The 14,458-nt window shown below is 37.3% G+C and overlaps 2 protein-coding genes across 2 annotated transcripts in view; one reads left to right on the forward strand and one right to left on the reverse strand.

The window, feature by feature from the left end:
- The window catches only part of LOC126202918 (uracil phosphoribosyltransferase homolog), a 50,265-nt gene extending 43,077 nt beyond the window's left edge, over positions 1 to 7,188 (forward strand). The window contains exon 6 of the mRNA XM_049937001.1: positions 4,604 to 7,188. Coding sequence (XP_049792958.1) covers positions 4,604 to 4,678 — 75 coding nt within the window. The 3' untranslated portion in view covers positions 4,679 to 7,188. The remainder of the gene's footprint in view (positions 1 to 4,603) is intronic.
- Positions 7,189 to 10,980: 3,792 nt separating this feature from the next.
- LOC126204283 (c-Myc-binding protein-like) lies at positions 10,981 to 11,394 on the reverse strand. Its single transcript, XM_049938670.1, has one exon. The coding sequence runs from the start codon at positions 11,392 to 11,394 to the stop codon at positions 10,981 to 10,983; it is 414 nt and encodes a 137-aa protein (XP_049794627.1).
- Positions 11,395 to 14,458: the final 3,064 nt, after the last annotated feature.

Raw genomic sequence — 14,458 nt, forward strand, 5'->3', positions numbered from 1 at the left:
ATGGAATTGTTCTATCAAGAAGCGACGGAAGATTCCATAAATAATTTGATTTAGCCTCTCGGCAAATAAATTTTTTGACAGTGTAAAGCACTTTTTCACAAAAACTGTCAGATTGTATAGTTTCCGATAGCTCATTATCCTTTCAGGTTTCTTACTGAAAAAGTATTGTTAAACTTCATTCATTTATGCATTTGTATTGACACATTTTTCGAATTGATCAAGTAAGCCTAATACGCAGCACAATGTATAGAATAACGGCCTGACCATATCTTACTTTGTTCCAGTTCTGTTTAAATAAAGTAGTAATTATTGTAAAATGCCTGAATGTTTAAATTTTTCTTTTATCAGGTCTGCCTGGTGTAAGGAAAATGTTTGTTTTGTCATCCAATACACTCTTGATATTTTTCCACAACTACAGGGAATAAACAGTGTTTCATTGTTAAGAAAGTACACATTATTCAAAAGTTATCACAAGAACTGTGCTTCACACATTATTCAAAAGTTATCACAAGAACTGTGCTTCTGGAATTGTTATAGAAGATTTGATGTCAACAAATTAAAGTCCTGACTGATAAGAAGTTGTGCATAATGTAACATCATAATCGGCCTTGATTTTTTATCCTCTGCTAATCACTCGTGTAACAATTAGGTTTACAACAATTAAGATGTTGATATAAAAGATGGAGATATTTTTGGTGTGGTTTAACTGCTTAAAATTCACATGTGTGCACTTTGGACTTTGCGCTATACAGCACTATGTACTCTAGTAATGGCTGCATCTGCCAATTTGCATGCTAGGCAGGAAAGAGGAAAGGCTGTACTAACTGCTGTTTATAAGTGATTCATTGTGAGGCAAAAATTACCAACTTTAACAGTTCTTTAAAAATACTTGTAGTGCACCTTAGCAGCTAAAATTTTGACAGTGCACTACTTCTGGCGTGAAAAATTTCAGCATTAAGTTTTGCCATGTCAGATTGGGGCCCTGCCCACATTAGAGTTTACCTATCATCATCAGTCACAGTAGCTCACAGTGTAAGATATTTTTCTGGATTTAAAATTATCTCAGCTCATTGTTGTTACAAAGTAGAATGACCAGTTTATTTTTGATTAGTACTGAACATGATATATTGAAGATGGCAAATTTCTCCAAGATATGAAAGCTCATAAAGTAGATGTACTGTAAATATTTTGGTTATTTTAAAAAGTAAGTGACTATAGTGTTGTTTGTAGGATGATAAAAGCAAATTCTATAAAAATTTGTCTTTATTTGAACCCTAAAACAAAATTAATATTGCATTAAAAATTTTAATACTATGGCTAAACAGGTGGCCAGTCTAACTCCAGCATTAGGTGGTGGCAACAGATAGGTTAGGGCTGTCTTTGGTCTGGGCTTGCCAATGCTAACACAATTACTGGGGTCCAGTTTTCACATGTGTGCTACCTTTCTGAAACTTAAATTTTGAATATTTCATTAAATAAAATGTTTCTGCTCAGCTTATACTTTTGTCATCAGCCACATATAAATTATACACTGAACAATAAGATTTAGAAAATTACAGCTTAACTTTCGACTGAGCTGACCTGTAAAGTGTGTCAACCCCAAATAAATTGTCGTGTACAGTTCCATTGTTGTTTTACAATTGCGAGCATGTACCTATTTCTTAATGATTGCTTAAGCTAATACAGTGATACGCTGTATCATATGTCCAAGGGAACAGCAGTAATATAATATAAACAGCAAGCTAGGTGAGAAAAAAATTTGACTCTCGCAAGAAAATGCCCCAGATTCTGAGCTAGCTGCACAATCCCACAATGAGGCAGTTGTCTATGAGACAATTAGTAATCAAATAAACATTTGGCAGTGGTCTGATGCAGTGACACTGTTTAATCATCAGAGGAAGTAATTACGATGTGATAACACTTGTATGTGGCAACACAGTGATACAATGAAAATTTATTTTATTATTGTTGAATTAGACAGTAATTTAGCTCATATAATATAAATTGATTTTATTGTTGTTTAATTACACTTAAGATAAAACTGTGATTTTGCTCCTGTGCCTGTGGTGAGCAGCAATATAGCTGGCATATGTAGTGGAGGTATGGAAGAGGTGTGGGGTGGGATAACAGGGAAGGGATAGGGAAGATACTAGTTCTGCCTATGGAAGCATACAGAGACATGATGGGGCAAGATAGGGCTGCTAGGTGCAGCATCAAGTGGTAGTACTGTGAATGAATGGGGTGGGGAGTAGAGAAGGAGAAAGGAAAGGACTATATACGCCAGGGTTGGCAGGTAGAAGCAATGTGTGTTACTGGGGTGCGAGTAGGAAGGGAGGGAAGTGGAGGACAGCAACTAAGAAAGGTTGAGGCCAGGGGTTACCGGAATGAATAATATGTTTTAGGGAGAGTTTCCACCTGCACAATTCAGAAAAATCACTTGTATAGTCCTTTCCCCCCCTCTAGCTCTCCCGTCCCCCCACTCTTCTTTCCGAAAGCACAGCCACTGATGTGCCTAGAAATTCCATCCTGTCCCCACCGATGTCCCTACATGCCCCAACAAGCATCGCCCCTGCCCCACACCTTTTCCATACCTCTAGATTCCTGCTCACCTCAGACACAGTTGCAGTTGGGCCTTAGCACACAGAGATGACTCTGTGTGTGTGTGTGAGAGAGAGAGAGAGAGAGAGAGAGAGAGAGAGAGAGAGAGAGAGAGAGAGAGAGACTTTTCATTGTTTGAGAGTTTTGACTGTCCCTATACAGGAGAGGGTATCAGCTTGAGCCAGTCATAATAACTTCACTTCCTTTTCCTCATCTCTTATCTTCTTACTGTGTTAACGAGCCACTGACCAGCATGACTCTGCTCATCTGTCATTACCCTGGCATTGAATGCTCAACCACATCCGCCAAGGGGCTGTGACTACCTCTCATCGTGCCAGGAGATGAGGGATATCCTATGTAAAACGTGTAGTTCAATGGGCTCATCTCGTCACCACAATTTTTGTGGTATACAGGTTTTCTGTAAAATTTTTGTAGGGCCTGTAACATTTTTTGTTAAAATATATTTCATCTTTTCATTTCAACCATCTTCAACTTCCATTGTAGTGCTTCCCCTGGCAGGTTTGTCAGTGGGTTCTTCACAATTCCACACCTAGTTGCAGAATTTGCCATTTGTGCCACACCAAATGTATTCAAAATGCTTATGAAGTTATTATCAATTTCATCGTCAAAGTCTGTGCTAATGTTCATTTGTTCACAAATTGTTATGTTAGTTTTGGGGCTGGTGAAGAAAATGTCCATGTTACCACTACGTGAGTGGTACACACAAACAGAATGATTAATTCCTCATGGATGTTAATTTAGTTGCTGCCAATTCAAAATGCTTACCTACACTAATTGTAATCAGACCTTCTCTAGCTCTAAACTGTGTGCCACCTCTGATATATAATGTAGTTCAGTAGCAAGTTGCACATTCATATGGTGATAACAGTATATGCTATATCTCGTGTCTGCAGCAGTGCTCTGTAATGCATACCACCATGCTTTTCAAAGACTAATTCAGTTGCAAGCTTGTGTATTTTTAATAGACAGTCGATTTTTTAAGAGTAGATAATTCCGAGCAACTTTCTGTGGTGTTTGTGCATTCCAGAGTGATAAATTGTATCTTTCTTCTACACATTGAAGAAATTTCTAAACTGGTTGAGTTATTTTTAAAGTAGGTAAGCCTGTTGTCACGATTTATCCTATGAAAGGCCTAGTCCATCTGACCATGACAACACATACTGTCCAACTCCTGCACCTACTACATCCTCATTAACTAATTCCACCAACCTTAAATTAAGGCGTGCATTTTCACTTTTTCCTGCGGGATATACTGAAGAATACGATACAACCTGTCAGCTTGAACAGTGACCCTATTAATCAGTATGGAGACTGTGATGTCATAACTATCGCAGTAGCAGGATCTGAGTAGGAATATGGAGTTTTGGGTGGGGATGTTCTTACACTTCAAAATAAATTTAAAAATTTGAAAAAAAGCAGAATGGCTGTTTTGCAAAATTCATTATACCATTCTTGAAATACCAGAATTTTATAACATGCTTATGTGATACATAGATAACTTGCATTACTTTTGTACTGTAGGTGAATGTTACAGGCATTAGTGAAGTTGATACTAAAAGAATAGTTAGCTAAAGGGAGTACGATGTTAGAATTTTTTTTTTTCTAATTTTTTAAATTCAAAAACTGGAGTGTATTTAATGATCCTTGGAATAGTATGAATATTCTTACCTGTTCACAAATTTTAAATGCTTTGAATCCCAAAATCTTTGCCACAGAGTAAAAATCATTCACAATAACTGAATTGGAATTGCAGCAGATGACAATCAGTTGGTGGTTCTGAAAAATTTATATTCTTTGTAGTGGAAGGTACTATCTTCTGCCAAGTACATTCTGTTTTGGCAATGTGTTTTTGAGTATTGGAAAGGTTACCGAATGGTGATGATGGAGCTGGTGCTTTGCTTTTATTTGATTATTTTACAAAAATCATAGTACATGGATTTAGAACCTTTTGTTTTGCATATTCATTGTTTCTATTGTGTTACAGATGAAGATATTAACATCAGAAATACATGCTGTGGCTCCAAACCATTTTGGTCAAAAATACTTTGGCACTGATTGAAAAATCACAGATATCCTCAAATTAGAAGTGCTGTAATGAAAGCGAAAATTCGGCGATACATGTCATCTTAAACATTGTCTTCTGGGAGAATACTGTGAAGCATTCTTGAATGAATTTTTCAAATTGGGAAAGCATTTCCCCCCCTCATAGTATTATGTTCTTTAACGATACAATTTACTCGAGAAAGTGCTTTTCCTGTAAATTTAGTAAGGTTGATTACTGGTGAGTCAGTTGTTTTAGTTTCCTATGAAAATAGCACAACATATTTTTACAGTGTGTAAGTTTCCAAAGAATAATGGATCGTTTTTTATTATTTCCATAGAGCATTAATTTTCTGTTTTTAGACCTGTCTCTCCAAATTAATGATACTTATTAGATGTGTGTGCCCTGCACCACATTTTTCCAGTATTGATTGTATACTTAACCTAACACAGTAATTAACTATTATGTTAAACATTTTTTTATGTCCAAACATGGGCTTAAAACTGTTCTTAGTTAGTACACATGCTTATTAGCAGTAGAAGGAGAAGCTACCAAGATACAGTGAAAAGCAAAAACCTAAGGTTCTATTTTTTTATATTTGTTGCTTTTTTCATTACCAGTCTCCATTTAAAATTGAGCTGAATTCACACCAGTGGAGACACATGCAAATGTTCAATGAAGGGGGTACTGAGAAATATTTAGTTCCAAGGATTCGGTGGTTGATGCTTTTTGCTAGACACCTTTAATAGCAGATGAATAGTTTCACCAAAACTTGAAACAAGAAAATCAAGTATTGAATGAAACTATGAGTTTTCAACACAACGGCTGCAGCATGCATAGTTGTGAAGGTTTCACCACCAGGCTACACCGTCATGCGTGTGGCTTTGCTTTTGCTGCCGGCAGCCTCGTGGCAGTCAGCAAGTTAAGCAGTGTTTCAATTTTTTTGTCATCCTTGTTTTCTCAAGAGAAAGATGTTACATGTGTACTAGTACATTATCACTTCCATTTAGAATAGACACACGTAAATTTATAATTGCATTTTTAGATTTTATCAGCTGATGTTTATACTTATTATTGTGAATGTTATATGGGTATTCCTTTTGGCTAGTTGTCCAAGTCTTTAATAATCTTTTTTGATGTACATTCTGGCTTTTTATCTGTCATTTCAGTGTCAGACTATCAATCCAAAGGTTTGGTGTTTAATGTCTGTCTGGTTCAGGAATTCCATATGGTACTTAATATGTTCACCTGTGATGATACTCTGTGTGATGAAAGAGTAAATATTGCCCTGCTAAATGAGCATGTTCCTAATTCAGAGCAAGGCTAGGGCTTGCTCCCAATAACATGCATATAATGCCAAGTGATTTTTTTTTCCAGTTACTCTTTAGTATGTTACTAATTTATATCACTTCTGTACTTATTGAATTTCGTGTATTACAATTCTGCTTAAAACTAGGTGGCTGATGAGACAAAAGGGCTGTATGTCCCTTATACCGGTGAACCAGTTTGTATAATCATATTTATAACAAACATTTTATAATGAGAAGCATTAGTTGAAACTGAGTTGTGATAACTTAAGTTTGTACCTGCTGTTGCTAACGGTATTCTAGTAACTTAGTAAGAATTAAACAGAAATTCATAGTTGTGATGATCTTTTACATGAAGAAATTAAAACTAGTCAGGCAGATTTTGTCAGTGTCAGGATGTGTAGTAATTACTGCAGGGTACTGATGTTGTTAACTGCAATTTACTAGTGGACTGCTAAATTATAGTGAAATGTCTTTTGGTATAAGAATTCTGGATGATTATGGAAATATGAATCTCTTGATTCAGTTTAAATACTAGTCGTGTGTCCAAAAATTTTACTTCCTATTTTGCCTCTTTTGTGTAAAAATCATTGTACAGGCATATTCAGAGTTTTAATTCTAACTTAGTATTTATTGGTTAATTTTGTTCCTGAAAGAGCTAATTCTTAATGTTAAATTTGCTGCTTGAAATTCTGATACCGCCATTGTTACATGTACACAGATTTTTAGAATTCTCTTAATTTGCAGATGACTAGAATTTCTTTACTTTATTAATTGTACTATATGTAATTCTAGTTCAACATGTGATAAATTATGTTTGATAGCCATTGTTCCTGAAGCAGTTGATTATTAATGTTAAAATCACAGTTTGAAATTCAGAGCCTTCCATTGTAATGCATTTATGTCATAGGGTTGAGAGAGATTTTCATGAGTTGCAGGTGACTACTTGTTTCAGCATATAAATTTCACTTATGTATCTGATCTTTAACTGTTCTGATGGTGTGATTCTCTTTGAATATGTGATAACTTGATAGTCATACTTCTTTTGAGAGTTCAGATGTGTATGTCTATTGAGACAGTGGTGTAAAGGTAAACTTATGCGAAAGTAAACACATTTAAAATTTTTCTTTATTCTTACACATTTGAAACTTCATAAATACTTGTCATGTTACTAAATGTTTGTACCTGTATTGTGTAATAAAGTTATACAATGTTTGTTAATTGGTTGTAATGCCATTTATTTTCACATCCCCACTTCCCTCCCAAAATACTATTCTCATAATTTTAAGTACTCTTATTATGTGCCCCTCCTCTCTTCAAAAGAACTAAAGAATAATTAATACTAGCTGAATACTCACTCTTCACTACGGAATTTAAAGAAACGCATGCACAAACCATTATTCTGGTAACACATTCACCCAGTCACCACGTTCACAAAGTATGGGAATTAGCTGCTCAAGTTATACTAGCTGGTATATCATGAATCAACAGCGACATATGGAATTTGTACGTGGAAAATCCAAGTTCAAAATCATCTCTAGATTTTACACCAGTGTCCTGGATTAAATTGCAGGTATCTCGGTAGTGGCCCATATAGTCAAAGCATATGATGCTATTGATGGTGATCATCTGTATGTGTTAAGATACGTTAAGCTTATTTGCTTGCCTTGGTGCTTTGGAGAGTAGAAAACTGTATGCAAGTATTGAGCTTCACCTTCTCGTTCATTGGCATCTCCAACTCTGCTCATATCCATTCATTATTCCCTTACATTCAAAATGTATACTTACAGAAGTTTTCATATAAAAAGTGCCTATATGCACAAAGAAAGAAATCCTTCCCAACAAGGAAGCTGAACCTATCCTTTGGGATATAACAGCTAACAGCACCATGACTTTACTGTTGACCGAAGTATTAGTTGCGACCAAGTGAAGATAGCGACAAATTTGTGTAAGTGTTTAGAAATGAGTTTAGCTGTATCGTGAAGTTACTTACATAGGTCATCAGATGTTTTGATAGTGATGGCAATAGATAAATGGTAAGTATGTGTAGGTAAATATCACTTTCCAGTTTTACAACACTTCTGTTGACAATGGTCATTATTTTGCAAGGTGACACCAAAACAATTAAGCTGCACTGTGATCTTACACACAAAGATGATATGTATAACTTTCTGTGTTTTCTAGTCTCAGATCAAATCCTGTGAATTTGAGTGTTTGTCCCTGCAAAATACACTTTGATGGGAAACTGCAGTCTCCTGAAATCAAAAGGCAGGACACTGAAGGTAATGAAATACGTGGCATAAGCACTTTTTCTGACTAATCAGATTTAGAAATTCACAGTTGATCTGAAGTTTGGGCTGTGAGGGTGGGCCATGTATCATATAGATAGTTCGGTCAGTAGAGTACTCCAGTCAGTTATCGCCTCTGAACTTTAAAGGTTGGCACAGAACCATCTTCAGTCACTTGCTTTGCACCACATGATGTCATTCAGAAGCAGTTATATTTGCAGGCATTAGCTTCACAACTCTGTAAAAAAACAGCCCAGAATTGCCATTTCACTCCTAAATTTACCAGAACCCCACCTACGTAGATAAGGAAAAAAATCATCTTGGTGCACAGCACCAGCCTGCAAGGTAGTCATACTAGCATGCGAGATGCATAGGTCAACCAATGGCAGCAGCAAACTTACTTGAAACACCACCAATTAATTAAAATTCCCAGGGAGTGACCAGCAGTTTTCATCTAACTGACGACACTACTACATATTGAATCATATCAGAACTGACCAGGACGGACGTGGAGCATTGCTACAGAGATAGAATTTCCACATGGATGTGACAGCAGTGAACAGTACATCATATTGCATTTGAATGTTTCCTCAGAACCTTCAAAGGGACAACGGACGACCTTCACAACTAGTCTGCAAAAACTTCTGAATGGATTTCAGACCTGAGCCTATAGCTATGTGCATCCATTACAAAATCAGGATAGTGATCTATGTAAGAATGTATAGATTTGTTGAGAATAGTTGTGAAGTATTTTCTCCTGTCATCATACAACAAAAAAATAAATAGATTTTTGTCGCACTCAGCTGCGTTTTCTATTGTTGCAACATAAATCAAAACAGTTACTGTAACAACTTCACAAGCATTTATTGATGTGTATTACCATGCATTTATATTTTTCTGACATTAAAGAATTCCTCAAAATGTAATAAGTCTGTGTCTAAAACTTTTGAGGTTAGACTGGTGGTAGTATAATTTCAAGTCATATTTGCAGTATCTTGAACATCAGACGTATTCCCTTGGGCATAATCAGGATGTGGACCACTGTCACCATTGACATCCTCGCCAAGCATCCATCTCCCTACTCGATAACAATATTTTGACATCGCTGCCATATTGATACTGTGGTGTGGCAAGATTTCATTCAAAGGTAAGAACATAAATATGGCAAGGCAAACCAATGTATACAGTAACAAGCACTTCCTATACTTCACGTAGAACTACTTTCTGCCAGCATGTAGTGCAGCTGAAATCATAACAGACTGTGTGAGCAAGCCAGTTTTCACTAAATTGAGCATTAGTACTTACTTCCACTGGCACCTTCAATTATAGGAAAAACATGCAAATGTGAGCACTGTAGAAGTAAAAACTTTATCAAGTAAGTAGTTCACTAGAATAAATTGCAGTCTTTAATGTCCAACTCACCTGTGTTACCAGTGCATACCATAGCTGGATTTATCTACTTCAAAAATTTTTTTGATTGCCAAACATCTGAACACAATACTCTTGGTTTGAAAAAGTGAAACTGCGTGTGATAGATGGAGATCAAAGACATATTTTGTGCAGCTCACCATCTGACTACCAAGTGTTGTCACTGCTCGATGGCAAAGTCAGTGTTGTGAACTTTGGTGTCCCACTGGATGAATGAAAAACTTGTGACTACTAATTCCCTTATCATCTCATGTACACCACCACAGGGGAGAGACCACTTATCTATGGTGCCATAAATCATGCAAAGGAACTCAAACTCGTAGAAAAGAAAGAAACCACTGTGTCTATGTTTACAGGAGAAATACTTTTGATTCCTCTGTGCTAGGGGCCCAACAACACATGGAAACTATTGCTCAATTAGTCTCCTAACACAAAGATATTTGAGAGAATCCTAGATTATCACAGCCACAGCATCATTCAATTCATGACCAACTAGTATGATTTTATAACACATATGGATCTGTGCCATCTTTACAGGCTATTCAATGCCAAGAAAAAGCTATACGCAATTGCGCATCATTTTCCTAGCTTTGGAGAAGGCATTAGATCATGTTCCACAAAAACTAATTTGAAACACACTCGGTAACTAATTTAAACATAAATGTCTCTTCCACTGGGTTATAATGCTGTATAGGTAAATCGAAAGCTGTTCCTGTTGTCCTGTTGATTTGTGTGACGTGTTTCCACATTGACAGTTGGGCAGCATCAGTACTCAACACTGTGCACCTTGCTGTTCATCACTGTCAGGCACCATGACAAGACTTAGAATTTGCTCTATGCTGATGTTGGCCTGCTTAACAGTTTCTTTGACAACAGTGCATTAATTGTGTATAATTTGAATATTAATGACAGAATCAGTTGGATGACCTAACCAGAAGAGAGAACAGATTGGGAAAGTGGCGTTATAAGATCTGTTGCAGTAGGACTACTGTTACACTGAAAAAATAGAAAAATAATAATTTGATTTTATTGCTCTGAGAGTTTGACAGTTTATTCACATCATCACTTGTAGTGTTTGTATTGTTTCACGCAATCTTGCTGCTCCTCCATAATGTCTTGTTTCTTTTTTCTGGTATTGAATCATAGTTTTAAGCTTATTAAATAAACTGGTATTTTTCTATAACAACCATTTATTACTTCTTTGTATGCAGTCATATATGCGGTACAAACCCGACATGTTGAACCGCCTCCCAAGCAGTGAGACCTTGTCAAGGTGCTGGCTTGGCCACACACGACACTACTCCGCAGGTTGTTCCTCAGGTGGTGGTGGTTCCTCTCCCTCTCCCTCTGCAGGTGGCTCCTCTCCTCCTTCCGTTTGCTCAGCACCTTCCTCTGGTGCTGCTCCTTCTTCACCACCCTCTGTCACCGGCTCCAACTCAGCAATGCGTGCACGTAGAGCTTCATTCTCAGCCCGCAATTTCTCGATTGCATCACTGTTACGTGTCAGCTCCGCTTGTACTGCTTCATACTCTGCCATATCTGGTACATTATCACCAATATTGCAACGGACAAACTCTAGCGGGTCCGTTGGCTTCTCAGGGGCCTCATACAATGAGATGAATACCTTGGTCAGCGCATCCAACACGCCAGCACCCTCCAAATACTTTCGGAATTCCTCACGCTTTGCATCTATCGGCCTGTAGTCCGACATTATTTCTAGAAAAGTGCAAAGAAAAAACATTACCAAGTTATTTTAACTTCAGCATTTTGGTTATTAGGAGTAGTACAGAAATAAGGGGGTATTATGTACGAAAACTTTTTATAGAGTTTACAGTAGAGATGTAAAATGTACCAATAATTTACAACAGCTTAAATTTATAAGACCTGACACGTCAGTTGGAGGAGAGAGAGCTATCTGTATTATAAATTTAATGGTCTTGATCACACTATAATGTAATGACAAACTAGACGATTACTGGTGATGGTTGACTAACAACCAGCCCCATGTCTACGGAAACAAACACAAAAGTTGCATTTCAGTTTATGTAAAAACGTCTTAACAATTTTTAAAATCATATAATTTAATACAGAGGTATTAAAACCTTAGAGAGAACCAAAGAACCTACCGTGCTTACACTATAATCGGTACCTTAACACATGTTAATTGCTGTAACATCATTACTAAGTGTAACTTGTCAATATCCAAAGGCTGGTCAGATCATGATTGTTATAATTTTTTTTAAAAATGAAAACAATTAATTATTGACAAAATTATTTAACTGGACTGATAAGAAAAACCTACTCACCAAGCAGCAACAGAACACAAACATAAAAGACAGTTGTAACTGGCAAGCTTTTGGAGCCAGTGGCTTCTTCTTCAGGCCGAAGGGTTGAAGGGGAAGGAAAAGGACTGGAGAGGTCTAGGAAAAGGGGTAAATTTTGTGGAAGTCACCCACAACTACAGTTCAAGGGAGACTTACCATACAGGATGAGAAGGAAAGACTGATTGTTTGGGGAGTGCATCAGACGAGATTTGAAACCCTGAGAGCTTAAAGGTGGAAGACAGGGTAATGTGCAGACAGATATTACTGCATAAACATCACACGTGAGTTAATAAGAGTGAAAAGCTAAGTGCATTGTATGTAACTGAAGTGGGAGGGGGATGGTGAAAAGTAGACAGGTAAGGCAATGAAAGATGTAGAAAACCCAAATGGAGTGAAGCAAAGAGTAGTTGCACTGAATAAATGGTGAGACAGAAGAGATTAATGTAAATTAAGGCCTGGTGGGTGGTGAGAGCCAAGGACATGTAGTGCTAGTTCCCACCTGTGCTGCGCGTCACATGTTTGTGTGTGCAGGTTTAAATTCAGTATGTAGACGTGGTGGTTGAATGGCACTGACAAGTACCTGTCGGGCGATCCATGGAAGTTTCAGTGAAAGTGCATACAAGAGAATCATGGAGCTTCTATGTTATTCTGTGCTAATAGTGTCAGTGACTATTGTTAGTGAAAAAAGAACAGTTGAGAAGGTACTCTTGAGAAAAACTTGTGTCTTAAGGTCACTGTTCTCTTATATGTAAATTAGTTTGTTTCTTCTCTGAAGTATTCTGCTAGGTACAGGAATCTCTCAAGACTCTTTCTACTTATAAAAATAAGTAGCCATACAAAGATTCATTTGCTTCAACTAACGACTATATTTGAACCGCAGACATTTTACAAATCCCACTCTTCACATAAATACATACTGTTTAGTAAGTCTCTCGTGTCTCCAAATGTCAGAAACAAACTAATTTACAATAAGAGAATGGTGACAAACACCCTGTCCATTCTCAACATGAGTCAGGATACACATCTTCCCTTCAACAAGGCTAAGACAAAAGTTTTCTCAAGAGTACCTTCTCAACTTTTCTCATTATTATAACAATGGTCACTGACACAATTAGCACAGAATAACATAGAAGCTCCATGGTTCTTCCATACACTTTCACTAAAACTTTCATGTATCACCCGACAAGTACTTGTCATTGCCGTTTGACCGCCGCGTCTACATTCTTCTCGCGACTGAATTTCAAACCTGCACACACAAACATGTGACACACAGTAGGTAGGATTCTACCATCCCACGCTTACATCTAAAATATTGTGTGTTCGAGACGGTAGAAGGCTGAGTGGTTATAGAATTTACGCAGAAATTCTCGAAACACTACACCAAGCAGCCCATATTGTGTGGGATCAGGATATGACGCTACCTCCATCAGGGCTTTCAGCTGCTCTGTGGTCCAGTTTCTCTATACACAACTATACCAGTTGCAACACACAATGTCAGCAGCAGATCCGTTGCCCCGCTGTAAATATTGTTTCCTTCCTCACACACACAGCACGTGTCCCCATTGGCTTGCAACATGGTACGACTGTAGCAAAAAGTGATTCATGAAAGATGTTTGTTGTAACAGTTCCACTGCTGATATGCCCCAACCTGTGGAAGTGGACCATATGAGTGATTTGTCTGTGGAAATGTACACTTCTCAGAACACAGCACAGAAAATGTATGTTGATGCATTTGTTGGCAAATACCCTGTGAGGTCATTCTGAGATGGGTGCTTCTATGTCTTGCTAAACCAATGTAAATTACCTAAGTTTAGTGTTGATGTCTTTGCTGGTAGCTAAGACAAAACTTTTGGCCAATGGGCATTATCGTGTACCTATGCCAGGAATGTTTCCAGTTTTACTTACTTACAAGTCACTTGTCCAGTAAATTTTTTGGCGGTAGTTTAGCCCAAAGTGGACAGTGTTTTTTTTGGATAGTTTTAATGGTTTTGAATTCACGTTTCATGAAACATTGCATGCCATGCAACCCAAAGGGCCTTGCACCTCAAAGAATTGCTTGACTCCCTGATGAAATGCCTATTCGCCATAGTCAATGGGCAACTCCCCTGGTAACAGCATGCAAACTCAGTGGCTTCTTGATAATTTTTGCTGATTTTAGAGTTACAATAAAAGCACAAGCTGGAGTGGAGATTCATCCTCCAGCAACCCAAAATGAACTATCTGCAAATTTACATCAGTTAACCTCACAGATACATATTGTCAAATCTTACTAGATGCAGTATCACAAGCTTACCTAATGCTAAAATGCCATACAACCTTTATCATTATATTGTAATCACTTACCTTTTGGAACTTCTCAGCCCCCTGTCATATTTCAGCACTTTATGGGTCAATTACTATGAAATATTCCCAACTGTGACATGCTCCATGATGATATTTTTGTCACAGAGT

This window comes from Schistocerca nitens, chromosome 9 (assembly GCF_023898315.1).
Source record: "Schistocerca nitens isolate TAMUIC-IGC-003100 chromosome 9, iqSchNite1.1, whole genome shotgun sequence".
Classification (NCBI taxonomy): Eukaryota; Metazoa; Arthropoda; class Insecta; order Orthoptera; family Acrididae; genus Schistocerca; species Schistocerca nitens.